This window comes from Tiliqua scincoides, chromosome 4, assembly GCF_035046505.1.
Source record: "Tiliqua scincoides isolate rTilSci1 chromosome 4, rTilSci1.hap2, whole genome shotgun sequence".
Lineage (NCBI taxonomy): Eukaryota > Metazoa > Chordata > Lepidosauria > Squamata > Scincidae > Tiliqua > Tiliqua scincoides.
Window position 1 is genome coordinate 158,367,411 of NC_089824.1, and position 13,823 is coordinate 158,381,233.

Below are 13,823 nucleotides of genomic sequence, written 5' to 3' on the forward strand. Positions count from 1 at the left end.
GCGCGTGTGCTTGGAAGCGAGCACCCACCCACGCTGAGCGACGGGCCTCGCCAGTGAGACTCAGAGCTGGGGTCCCGCCTCTCTGCCCCTTTCTGCGCGGGGCGCGTCGCCTCTGCCTCCGTCCGGCGGGGGGGGCCTCCGGGACTCCCCGGGCGGTGACGTCTGTTGCCATGGTGACGCTCAGACGGCGTCTCGCGGAGGGAGGGGGAGCGAACGGAGGAATGAAAACAAACATGGCGGAGAGGAGCAAGACGGCCGACACGGGTCAGTTCTGGCAGAGGCAGTCCCGGGGGGGCCTGGGAGAGAAGGGACGTGACCTTGAGGGCGCCTCGGCCCCTTGCGTGGCGCGGAGCGACCTTGTCTGTGGGGAGCCCTGCGGGGACGAGGAGGGCGCCCTTCCGTCCCTGGGGGGATGAGGCATATCCCAACAGGGGTTTGAGAGGCCGGGCCCCTCTGGGGGGAGAAGCGCCGCCGCATTCGCCAGCGGGGAGGGGACTCTCCTGAGGGGAGGCGGGACGCCCGGGGTGCTGCTTTCCTTCCTTCCCACCCCATGTTGCGGGCTATCTAGGCATGCCTACTCAGAAGGGAGCCCCGTTCTAGTCAGTGGGGCTTCCTCCCAGGTAAGTGTGGGTAGCATTGCAGCCTGACAAGCCATTCCTACGCATGTCTGCTCAGAAGTAAGCTCCATTATAGTTAATGGGGCTTACTCCCAGGTAAGTGTGCAGAGGATTGCAGCCTAAGGTTGCAATGGATGCCAAAGCTGCAGTTTGTTCCTAAAGATAGGCTAGAGGAGCTGGCCATGTTTAAAGCCCCCCCCCCCCAATGTATGGTCAAACCCCATGTATGTTTACCTGAAAGTCAGACCCACAGGATTACAGCTTAAACACTATGCTGACATTGCTCGAGTATCTAAAAGCAGCAGGAAAGAAGAGGGGCATCATTGTTGTCCCCTCCCCCCAAAATAGCACAGGCAGCTGTAATTTTGTGGGAACTCAACATGGGGGATAAGAATGTTAATCAAGTAGAGTGCAGAAGAAGGGAATGGGGTTGAGGGAAGTTTGCGCAGAAGAGAGACAGCTAACTTCATCAGGGTGCACTGTCTTTGCCCAGAGTTGCAAGAGCTAGTTATCCAAAGGTAAATACAGCCTTATAGAAGCATGAACTTAGCATTGTTTGCAGCTATTTTGCCTCAAACTTTGTAGCAATTTCTAATCCAATCTATACTAAAATTAATCAGATACAACCTTCAGTTTTAGATTCTTGTCTGTTTCTGGAAGGCCCTAAGTGTATCTGTGAATACAGCACAGTTTAAGTTTCAACAGACTAGTCAGTAGTCTGAAGTACTGAACTTGCAACCCAATCCTGAGCTGCCTCGTGCTCAGTGCTTCGGTGGCACCAAAAATGGCTGCCACCTGTTTGCACGCCCCAGGCAGCTGCTGGCGGCTCCCCCAGAGAAGGGGACTTTTGTCCCCTTCCCCTTGATAAAGAGTAGCCCTGCAATGGGGCTACTCGATTCACTGCCAACCAAAAGGTCAATCTAGTGTCTTCATGTCAGGCAGAAGCTCCACCAGTCCTGTCTCCCTCCCTTTCAGGTCCCTCCCCCGGCACACCTCCTACCTGCCCTCTCCCCTGAACGCCTCCACACCTCTCCTATGCTCGGTGGTCCACATGACTGCTGAGGGGCGGAGCTTGGGTGCCTGCCTGGTGCTAGCCCATCGCAAGCTGGTGCTGGGCTACCACTGGCACCCGCCTGGTGCTAGGGCCTGCAGATGTACCTTATGGCATGTTTGTGACAGTGCGCACAGGCAGTAAGCCAGCACTATGAGCTCAGCATTGGGCTTGTAGAAATGCAGAAAGACAGCATGAATAACTTTGTTCTACCATTATACCACTCCTCACAGAAGGTTATTTGCACTCACAGCTTTAATTTGAAGATGATTTGTGTGTGTGTATGTAGTAAATGAAGAGTTGGTTATATACTTCAGAGTCACCAGATCATTTTCCCCCTCAGGATAGCAATTCTTTTATACAGTGCTTTTTTTGTAAAAGAAAAGGTGCAGGAACTCACAACTTGTTAATCATTCATTCATTCATTCATTCATTCATTTTTAAACCATTTTTTATTGGAGAAATAAAATATTTTTTATGTGCTTCCCCCTAAAGATGAACTTACTTCTGAGTAGACATGCATAGGATTGGGCTGTCAATCTCCACATCCCCTTCCCCCTAGCTACTTTTTCTACACAAGGGGAAAAATACTGTACAGGTGCACTTGTAGCATGTAGTATGTAGTGTGGCACTACTTTGAGGAGAGGAAGCAGTGAATGGATTCCCAAAAAATGGCTTACATGAGTTCCATGTAGTAAAATTACTCTAAGCAACTGTGGGAGTAAGAATAAAAAAGGAATTCTTACACGAGAGGGGTTCTTAGGTGCACATAGAAACAGCTACGTTTGCAAACAAGGGATTAAATATGGTCTAATTCAGGTATCAGAATACTTTGGGAAGGCGCTTGGCATGCAGTTGTATGTTCTCTGCTGCCCTGAGCAGCTGCTGTGCATTGCTGGAGAGGAGCTGCAAATGCTGGCTGGCGGAGGGCATGCTTGTGGGGGAAGGATGAGGAGGATCTCTGGCAAGGCTGGACAGCACGTTGTATACACGTAGAATCCCTTTTCACCTGCCTTTAGCATGTGAAAACGGGTGCAGATATATATCTCTTCCAGGATTAAGAGCCCAATCCTAGGTATGTCTACTCTGAAGTAAGTCTTGTTCTAGTCAATGGAACTTACTCCCAGGAAAGTGCCTAGGATTGCAGCATAAGAGCCCAATCCTATGCATGTCTACTCAGAAGTCCACTTTAGTGAATGGGGCTCACTGTGGATAGGATGGCAGCCTTAGAATCCAATCCTGTGCATGTCTACTCAGAAGTAAGTTCCATTATATTGAATGGGGCTCACTGTGGATAGGATGGCAGCCTCAGGGCCCAATCCTGTGCCTGTCTACTCAGAAGTCAGTCCCATTAGAGGCAGTGGGGCTTCTTCCCAGGAAAGTGTTGAGAGGACTGCAGCCTCAGAGCCCCTCCTCTGCCTGTCTCCTCAGAAGTCAGTCCCACTAGAGTCAGTGGGGCTTCCTCCCAGGAAGGTGTGGAGAGGACTGCAGCCTCAGAGCCCCTCCTCTGCCTGTCTCCTCAGAAGTCAGTCCCACTAGAGTCAGTGGGGCTTCCTCCCAGGAAGGTGTGGAGTGGACTGCAGCCTCAGAGTCCCTCCTCTGCCTGTCTACTCAGGCTGCAAGGCTATGCACTCTTTCCCAGGAGCAAGCCCCATTGAGCACAATGAGACTTACTTCTGAGTAGACACGTCTAGACTCGTGCTGCAGATTGGCACGGGGGCTGCACCAGCCAGCTTCCTTCCCCTCCTCCTCCGCCAAGCCAGTACCTGAGCGTTCTGTGGGTGCCGCAGCCTGTCTCCCTGGCTGGCTGGCTGTCCGTCCTCCTCCTTGGTGTCGGCGCATGTCCCCCGCGCCCTCCACCGGCTTGGAAGCTGCGCGGGGAAGCAGAGCGCGGGGGGGAAGGGAGGTGGGCTGGGCTCAGGCGAGAGCTTGGAGATGGGGGCAGGAGGGGGTCGTTGTGCGGTCAGGCAGGGGCCAGGCGCCTGCCCACCCTGCACCCCCCAGCACCCACCCAGCAAATCCCTCTGTTTTGCTCCCCCCTCCTAGAATGCCTCCAAAGGGGAGGGGCCCCTGCAAAAAGGTGCCGGAACTCCGTCCCCCCGCGTTCCATTAGAAAAAAAGCCCTGCTTTTACAAAGATATTATATTTTCCTAATAACAAAATATTGCACTTTGAGTGCTGGTAACATAGAGGTTTTACCCTTGTACCATTTGTGAGTGCTTTGTTGAATGTGATTGTGTGTCACCAGGACTTATTTTGATGGTGTTTGTGCAATTATTGTAATGTAGGTTCCTTATACTGTGCTCATACCCTATGAACCTTTAAAAATCCTCTTCTCATTCTTCAAAAACAAATGCTACCTTACAGTGCAAATTAAGCATGGGAGTGCTAGTCTCCACCACCTACTTTGCAGCACAGTCTTTCAAATTCATTAACTTTGCTTTTTATTGGGACTGTGGTGAAAGAACAGTTGAGTTGCCCTCCTCTGCAACAAGGTCATACATAATTTGCATTATGTGTGAATGTGGTACATTGCTGCTGTCTTTTAAAAGAGACTTGTGGGAGTATCCTTGGAAGCCTAAAATGCAATAGGAGCTCACTTTTTTTGATCATGTGGAAAAATCCTTGCATTTTACACTTGGAGTCTAAAACAAAACATAACTGACCAAGACCTAGGGCGCAATCCTAACCAACTTTTCAGTGCTGGCATAGCTGTGCCAGTGGGGCATATGCTGCATCCTGCAGTTGGGAGGCAGTCATGGAGGCCTCCTTAAGGTAAGGGAATGTTTGTTCCCTTACCTCAGAGTTGCATTGCCATTACCTTGGTGCTGGAAAGTTAGTTAGGATTGTGCCCTAACTTTACTTAAGAGCTTCCTAGTCTGATATCTTGCTTCTCTTCTTAGCTCTGTTGATGTGACTTACTTTATCTGGAGGAAAGTTCTTTAAACTCAGAACACCATGAGTCCTTAGCAAAAGAATTATTTTATTAACCTCATTGGGAAGTGTTTAGGGCTGTAATCATATTTCCTTAAAGCAGGGATGCCCAAACACTGGCCCGAGGGCCACTTGTGGCCCTCAGGGACTGCCAATCCGGCCCTCAGGGAGCCCCTAGTCTCCAATGAACTTCTGGCCCTCCAGAGACTTGCTGGAGCCCGTGCTGACCCAACACAACTGCTTTCAACGTGAGGGCAACTGTTCTACCTCTTGCATGAGCTGTGGGACGAGGGCTTCCTCCACTGCTTGCTATTTCACGTCTATGATGCTGCAGCAGCAGCAAAGGAAAGCCAGCCTTGCTTTGTGCAAGGCCTTTTGTAGGCCCTGAGCTATTGCAAGACCTTCATTCAGTCATATAAGTTCCATCTAATATATTCATTTATGTAAATTTATGTAAATTTATTCAAATTTGAATTGTAAATTAATTCCCCCCCCCCCGCCCTGACACAGTGTCAGAGAGATGATGTGGCCCTCCTGCCAAAAAGTTTGGACACCCCTGCCTTAAAGTAGAGAACCACAGAGCTCTGATCCTAAGAGCAGCCTTCCTTGACAGCCTTTGCTGATATGTATGCTCTTTCCTTTGACATATACTATTCAGTGACTGGCTTTAATTTTACTGATCACCAAATGCTTCCCAAATTGCTTGTGCTTATCTTAGATAATCTAAAATTACTTGCTGAATTCTGTAGAGTGATTTATAAAGAAGAAAAACATCCTTAATGTGCAGCTACTCAATTTTTTAATAAACTATTTTGATTGCTGTGTTGAAGGCAGGAGGTAGAACTTTTTATAAATAAATGTCATGAGAAGGTACTATAAAGTCCAAAGTACAGTATCTATATATTTTATTTATTTCACCATTACTAAGGAGTCACAATAAGCTTCTAGATCTAGTTGTTACATGGTGCTAGACCAGCGGTTCCAAAAACTTTTAGAGGCTCCAGAGGCTGCTGCCTGGTTTATAAATGCCAAGGAGTTTGGTTATAATGGTGATTGGTTAGAAATGCTCCCCCCCCCAGTAGCAGCTTGTTTAACTCTTGATGCCCATAGCCTAATCTGCCCTGTCAATTTTGTGTCCCAACAAAAATTGACGCACTCATGACATGAACTCAACTTTTCAAGCCCTGAAATGGCAGGAATTTGCTTATACTTTTTGAATGCAGAGTGCTGTAACATGGGTAGATGTATGGCAAGAAGCTATCCTTTAAAATACTGCTCTTTAGTTAGATCTTAGTGGATGAGTAGTTTACAAATACAGTGGTGCCTCGCATAACGAAATTAATCGTTCCGCGAGTCCTTTCGTTATGCGAGTTTTTCGTTTTGCGAAGCGCGGTTTCCCATAGGAATGCATTGAAATTTAATTAATGCGTTCCTATGGGCAAGAAAAGTCAGAACAAAGTCAAATTTGGTTTACAAAGTGTTTATTAAGTGCTCTTTAAAAGCATACATACTGTACAGAGAATTTCAAAAACGGGGGGGGGGGATGCTGAGTGGGGAGCTTGAAGGCTGTAATCCTGTGCACACTTTCCTGGGAGTAAGCACAATGGGATTTACTTCTGAGGAGACACACACAGGATTGTGCTCTAAGCTGGGGAGGACAGAGCAGCTGCACTCAATTGCTTGCTTTTGCCATGATCATGGGGGGGAACGTGAAGGAAATGGGGCAGTGAGAGGGTGAATAAGCGATGGGGGGGATGCGATGGGGGGGAGCGATGAGTGGGGAGTTTGAAGGCTGTAATCCTGTGCAAACTTTCCTGGGAGCAAGCACAATGGGACTTACTTACATAAAGATCCTCCCCTTACTAGGGTGGACGGGATCATAAACGGACATGAAGATCCGCCCCTTACTAGGGTGGACGGGATCATAAACTGACATGAAGATCCGCCCCTTACTAGGGTGGACGGGATCATAAACTGACATGAAGATCCGCCTCTTACTAGGGTGGACGGGATCATAAACTGGCATGAAGATCCGCCCCTTACTAGGGTGGACGGGATCATAAACTGACATGAAGATCCGCCCCTTACTAGGGTGGACGGGATCATAAACTGACATGAAGATCCGCCCCTTACTAGGGTGGACGGGATCATAAACTGACATGAAGATCCGCCCCTTACTAGGGTGGACGGGATCATAAACTGGCATGAAGATCCCCCCCCCCCCTTAAGTCAAACCAAAACAAAACAAAAATTCGTCTTGCGAAGCACGGGTCATAAAAATTCGTTGTGCGAGTTAGCAGACTTCACAAAAAGCTTTCGTTCTTCGAGTTTTTCACTGCGCGGGGCATTTGTTATGCGAGGTACCACTGTATGGAAAAAAGGAGTACTGGAACAAATTGTTGCATCTCCCCAACCATAATGCCTACCTCCAGCTGTTAAAGACACAAGCAGGCCAATTCCCTTTGTCCATCCCCAGGCCCCTTGTTTTGCTGTTGGTTCTTTTTCCAACTGCCAACTCAACATTCTATAATTTCTGATGGCCACTGAGCATGCTCAATCTGCATTAAGCTTTTTCTTATAATTCACAAATTTATATACTTTGGTATACCTAGGCAGTCCTCCAAGTATGCATTTCCTTATTTTGGTGTGGCCCTTTTGTTCTTTCTGTTTGATAGGCACTCAGCTGAGTTCTCTTAGTATATACAAGAAGAGGTCCTGCAATGAAATATTTAATCTCCCCACTTCTGTTTGTTAAAGACTCAAGCAGGCCTTGTCCCTCCCCACTTAGTTTTTAAAAAAGAAAAAGTAGAACACTAACAGATAACCCCCTCATTCTGTAGAGTTTGAGTGTCACCAGGCATGCTCAATCTGTATCAAGCTGCGTTTTCAGTTTGTTTCTTTTTATTTTCAAACTTTATTTTAAACTTTCTGCGTATATAGTAAGTCTTCTCCATTCTATGTACAAACTGATAGGGAGCCAATTACTGAGTTTGCTATTAGTATATGAATGAGAATAAAATTGAAGTCTAATTTATATGAGAAATGTAAGATGATGTTAAATAAACTTGCTATTTTCTTCTACTTATGAATCTCAATACATCTTATACATAATTTAGAACATCTGAACCAAGAATGTAAAGGATATGTATAATAAAACTATCAAGTAAAACAGTATGAAGAACATACCATTAGTTGCACCCCAATTTTACTAACATATGGAGTTAAGACACCTTAATGTGATATCTAAAGTGAGACATCTTGCTTGGCCAGCTGCCATTGTACTAGAGTAGTTAGTAACTACTAGTTGGGACCATTTTGCTGTTACTGGCCATTAACTACCGTGAATCACTCCTAGATATCAGTTATGGATTAACAATATCATGTTGCAGCCTTGGTAGATGTTTGGTGCAGGGTTCACTGTATTAAGCCATTTCTGTCCAATGTTGCATATATGCAACAGGGACAAATGTGTTCACCTGTGGGCCAGGCAAAAATGGGTTAAAAATTCAAATGTATTGAATTTATTTCCTGTGGCTGAGGAGTCTTTAGCTTTAGTTTAGAAGAGTAACTTTTTATATGGTTTTTGATCAAATAAATTGGTTTAGGGTTTAATTCCTTTGCAGTGTTTGAAACAAATACAGCTGCCCTTGACATTCATGGGGGTTCCATTCCTGGAACCCCTGTGGATGCAGAAAGAGGGTCTGGGCACTCACCAGATTTCTGAACATTACCAGAACCTGTGGTCTCTCGGGCATCAAATCACCCCCCCCCCCGGAGGTGTTGGAAGGGCACTTCCAGTTTTTGTAAAAATTGGAAGTGCCCTTCCGACATCTCAAGGGACTTTCTGAGGCCCAGAGAGGCTGCACATGACCTCCGCTGCCTCAGAAAGCCTCCTGGACATGACCGAAGGTGCATCCAGGGGCTTAGATGAGACCTTCCACTGTGGGTTCAGAACCCGTGGTAAGTCAAATCCTCAGGTTCTGAACTTGTGAATAGAGAGGGTGCACCTGTATTCCAGAAATCAGTTTCTTAACTTTATTGCAATCCAGAGAGTGTGAGATGTGTGTATCATAGGCCCTGCCCAGAGTAAATAATACCCTCTTCAACAACTCTACACATCTCTCACACTCTACAAGATCCTGACTACTTTTAGGAAAGTGAGGAAGGACAGGCTATAGAGGGCAAAGGCTTACTTTTGAGGCACACACCAATACAGTAGTTGGAACATAAAGATCCTGTCTAAAATGACGAAGGAACAAATTTCATGGCACCCCTACAGTGCTTGGCCCTTGATGTTAAAGTATATAATACTTATTTGAAGCACCATATAGCATGCAGACTTCAGCACTTCTCACTATTTTCAGTAAAGCACATTTTAGAATAATTTGCTCCCTCTTTCGACGGTTTCAAAACCGTTTTCGCTTTCAAAGACCAGTGGAAAATGCTGATGTCTGCAGATGTCAACCATAGTAATAGTTTAGTAATAGCTGCTCTTTCTGATTTAGCGTTATTAAAGTCTACTTTGCTCCTGTTTCTCTGTAAGAATAAATGATATCTTTTCCTTCAGAGTAGCAAGGTGAGGATCTTTCCATTCTAGGAAAGTACAGTGATGGGCATAACCTAATACCAAAATCATTATTCAAATGATTTCATTTAAAAAGTAAATTGCAATAAACATATGTGCAAGATATCATAAAACAAAGTAAGATCTTCCGCTTAATATATTTAACGCAGCTATGTTAAACAAGTACTAACAGATATTTTATGTTACCTTAACAATATCAAAGCTTTTCTAAAATAAAATCAGTTGGGAAATATAGAAAAGTTACGTCAAAAATGTTAAATAATTGTGCTACCTGCCTTTTATTTCTTCAGGGAAATAATTTTTACGTAAAAAGTGTGTGTGTGTGTGTGTGTGTGTGTGTGTGTGTGTGTGTGTGTGTGTGCAATTTTGCCTGTTAAAAGGAAATGTGTCTATTGTTTTAATTCCTGAGTAATCTGCATAGGTTTAGGATTGCTTTTGAAATTCTTCTCATCTAAATTTTTTCCTGGATTTTGGAGTTTTCAGTTAACCTAAGCTGGGTTCAGAAGCAATGTTGAAACAATGACTTCCATCTAGAATGGGCTTAGAAAAGCTGTGACCTTGTGTACTTCTCTCTGTTTGCTTGTTTCTCCAAGGTAGCTCTGACCAATTCCCTTGCATCTTGCAGGGGATTTTGCATGTTAGAGGTCTCCATGAGGTACGTGGAAGGCAGCTCAAGCAGCTGCAATGGGGTAGCCCAGATTTGCACTAGCTAAAAAGCCATTGCAAATCTATATTACCCTGTGTCAGCGTATCAGGCCTGGGAAGGGGGGTAGGATATGGCGTGTGCTGCTGCCACCGATCTCACCCCCTCCTGGGTGTGATCTGCCCATCCCCTGGCCCTGTCACCACCCTCCCCTTGCTTTGTTACATCCCTCCCCCATCCCATTCCACCCCTACACTGGCTTACCTGCTCCAGCATGTGCCACTTCTTGCACTGATACTGGTGGGACAGCGCAGGCCTTCCCACCAGCTCTCTGAACTGATGCATTGTAGCAACATACCTGACAGCAGGGGTGCTCACACTTTTTTGGCTCGAGAGCTACTTTGAAACCCAGCAAGGCCCGGAGATCTACCAGAGTTTTTTTTACAATGTTCGCGCCATCATAACATTTATGTGTACAATGTATGTTGGTGTACCTTGAGCCCCACTGAGTATAACAGGACTTACTCCTGAGTAGACATGCCTAGGATTAGGCTGTGAGGCTGCAATCCTAGCCACACTTACCTGGGAGTAAGCCCCATTGAGTGCAATGGGGCTTACTCCCGGCGTTTCCTCCCAGAGGCACCTGAAGGGGGGGGTCGGCACTCCGCGATCTACTCATTTTGCCTCGCGATCTACCGGTAGATCGCGATCCACCTATTGAGCACCCTGCCTTACAGCATGTTTACAACAGCCTGTGCTGGCGGAGTGGTCCACCAACACAAGTGGAGGATAGAATTGGGCCATGGAAGTGATTATACCAATTCAATTTATAGATATTATTATGTGAATTTTTCACAAGAGCACATGAAGACTTTTAATTTTAACATACCTATTGAAACAAGCTGATTGAATAAGTAAATGCTTGACTTGCAGTGTAATCCTTTGCATATTTACTCAGAAGTAAATTCCACAGTGTTCATTGGGGTTACCCCTAGCTAACTGTGTATAAGATTGCTGCCTTAGGGCCCAATCCGGTGCTGCCCCACCGGTACTGGGTATTGTGAAAGTGCCGTAAAGCATTTTCCCACTGGTGGAATGTGTGTACCGCTGGTACTGAGGCAGCACCAATTGGTGAGGACCCAGCTCTGGAGCGGCCACAGGTAAGTATTGCCACAGGTCAGCGATAAGACTTTTGGGGGCAGAACTGGGCCGAGTGAAGAGACAATTGGGCCTTAATAGTGGGTGCAGCTCTGAGGAGACCCATTGGGTCCAACACAGCACTGCTACCCAGGGTAAGGGAGCTAACGCTCCCTTCCTGCGAGGAGTCTCTGGAGGCTGCCCAACACCATTGGATATAGCAACAGTAATTTAGGTGCCGCTGTTCCTCTGGGCACTGGGGCAGCATAGGATTGGGCTGTGTGCTTGCTTTGAAAGTCAATTCAAATTCTCACAACCCAAACCTAACTAAATTCCACTGTGCCAATGCAGTGGTGCTGGCACAGGCTGCTCTGTATCCTGTGTTGGAATTTTGGCAACTGGAGATCTTCTTGAGCAAAGGGGACATTTGTCGCATCTTGCATCAGGGTAAGCCCCAGCAGTCCCTGTGGGTTGACTTGGACCTGCACCAGTGATATTCCAAGTGAAAGTTGATCCATGTCTTGGGCTCAATCTGTCCTCCTCTGCCCCATTCTGCCCCTCCCTGACCTTTCCCTGCCTCTACACCCATCTTACCTACTGCAGCAAGTACCCTTCTGCGTACTGTGTACAGCAGACAGGTTCTGGTTTTATGGCACTTTTGCAATAATGCAAAGGCTTGGTGCAGCAGTGGAGCATGTGCTCCACTGGTGTGGCACTTAGGTAGAACTGGACCATTAGTTTATGATGTAGTAGAGTTTTCTAACATAGAAAAAAATCAACACTTACCATAATGTTCTATGTGCAGCATGAATGGTTCACTCTGTGTAGACAAACTGGGCAACAACTCTTACATATTACACCTTATGGTAAGTGTGCATTTTCCTAAGCAAAGGTTATGTTTATGTTGGAAAAATCATTTATGGATGAAATGGCTCTTGGAAATGATTAGCTATGATTTTCTTCTACTTCTGTGATGTTAGTTAGGTTCTCTTATCTGCATTTTTCATTTTTTTTATTTTATATTGATATTTTGATTGTTTTAATTGCTTTATTTTTAATTCTTTTGAAGAGAAACAGGATTTTTTTAAATTTATGTATGAGTGAATAAAATAATTGCAAGTCAATATTTTTGCCTCTTTATTAGTATCCAGGATGATTAACACACTAGGATGCTGGATTACAAGACTCTGGACAATTATTTGTTAGTGATACATTTGATGTACAAAACATTTTGTGTTGACTTGGAAAGGTGAAAATTGGATACTGAAGTCTCATTCACCTTGAGGAGATTCTAATTTGAGGTATTGTATACCAGAGGAGAACACCGTGAATACCACCAAATATAGACCCCTCATTTCTGCTTTATAAAAAGAGAATCATTATAGCTATCTTGCATATTGCATACACTTTTGGCTTGGGTTTGTTTATCTTTTTAAAGTTATTTTACCAAAATGCTGAAAGCAAGTTATAGAACTTTAAAATTATGTGTACAAAAACAAATCTTACTATACATAATATCTTGTATTGCCCAGAATAAAAGCAAGGTTCAGTGTCAGTGTTCCAGGTGAATGACTTTTTCAGAGGTATAATTATAACTGCTATTTCACTACAGTAAGGGAAAAGATTGATCAGAGATGTTAATTTTTTTGCTGCTTTGGATAAATGGGAGCATTGGCAGGATGGTACTTATTCTATTTGCATACGTTTTCTTGCAGCAGCAGCAGCACTGGAACACCATTTCAACAGTGTCCTCCTTTTGCTTTCTAATGCAAATTGTCATCATCATCATCATCATTAGTATTAACAGTATTTATATACTGCTTTTCAACAAAAAGTTCACAAAGCGGTTTGCAGAGAAAAATCAAATAACTAATGGCTCTTGCAAATAATGCAACTTTTTAAAGAAGTGTGTGTTTTAGATGGCTTATTTTGTCAGAAGTCATAGCACAAGTGTCATTAGGATATATGATATGAAAACAAGTGATGTATGTGTTGGCATTTTGTATAAAGGCAGGTACTTGGAACTTCTAGCTATGAATCCATCAAAAACTATCATCAGAAAAAAATGTGTTCCCCCTAAAGAGTCCCTTTTTAAAATTAATTTGACCAATTAAAGAACTGTGTGGGGAATCAGTAGTTTTTAAATAAGCAATTTGTTCAGCCTGATTAATCAGATATAAAAATATGTGGCGCAAACTGTCTTTCATGTACAGAGCAGAGAACTACAAGGGCCCCCATACCAGCCCTGAGTGTGGGGAGGGACATTTCAAAAGGGGGCCCCTGTAGAGTACCTGTGTCATTTGAGCTTTTATACCGTGTCTTAAAACAGGAAGGATTCAGTTATGGAGGCATACATTGACTACCTTGATGCTTTTGACTAGTTTGGAGAACTTTGAAGTCTTTCTGCCACCAATGTGGTTTTCACCAAGACTAGAAAAAGTCAGTGTGGAAAACCAGTGCCAATTAAGAGTAGATCAGTGACAGTAGTGGACCTGCCATTAGGGTGCAGAGCCCCGCACACTAGAACCTATGCATTTCTACTCAGAAGTAAGCCCCGTTGTAGTCAATGGGGCTTACTCCCAGGAAAATGTGGAGAGGATTGTAGCCTGAGCACCCAGTCCTATGCTTGCCTACTCAGAAGTAAGTCCCATTCTAGTCAATGGAGCTTACTCCCAGGAAAGTGTGGATCGGATTGTAGCCTTAAATCTCATGCTTTGGCTTGCTGGGAAAACTTGCTTGCTGGGCTGTTTTGTTTGTGTAGGCTGGAGCACAGAGAGCCTGCACCATCTTATTCTGAAGGGGGGGGGGAAATTCAGCAAACACTCCCTGGGTTTTTTAAAGCAATCCCCTCTGTTA

The 13,823-nt window shown here is 45.0% G+C and overlaps 1 protein-coding gene across 1 annotated transcript in view; it reads left to right on the top strand.

The window, feature by feature from the left end:
• The first annotated feature begins 227 nt into the window (after positions 1-227).
• BEND5 (BEN domain containing 5) overlaps positions 228-13,823 on the top strand; it is a 1,022,542-nt gene continuing 1,008,946 nt past the window's right edge. Inside the window, exon 1 of the mRNA XM_066625824.1 lies at positions 228-264. Within this exon, the coding sequence (XP_066481921.1) occupies positions 234-264 (31 nt within the window). The 5' untranslated portion in view covers positions 228-233. The remainder of the gene's footprint in view (positions 265-13,823) is intronic.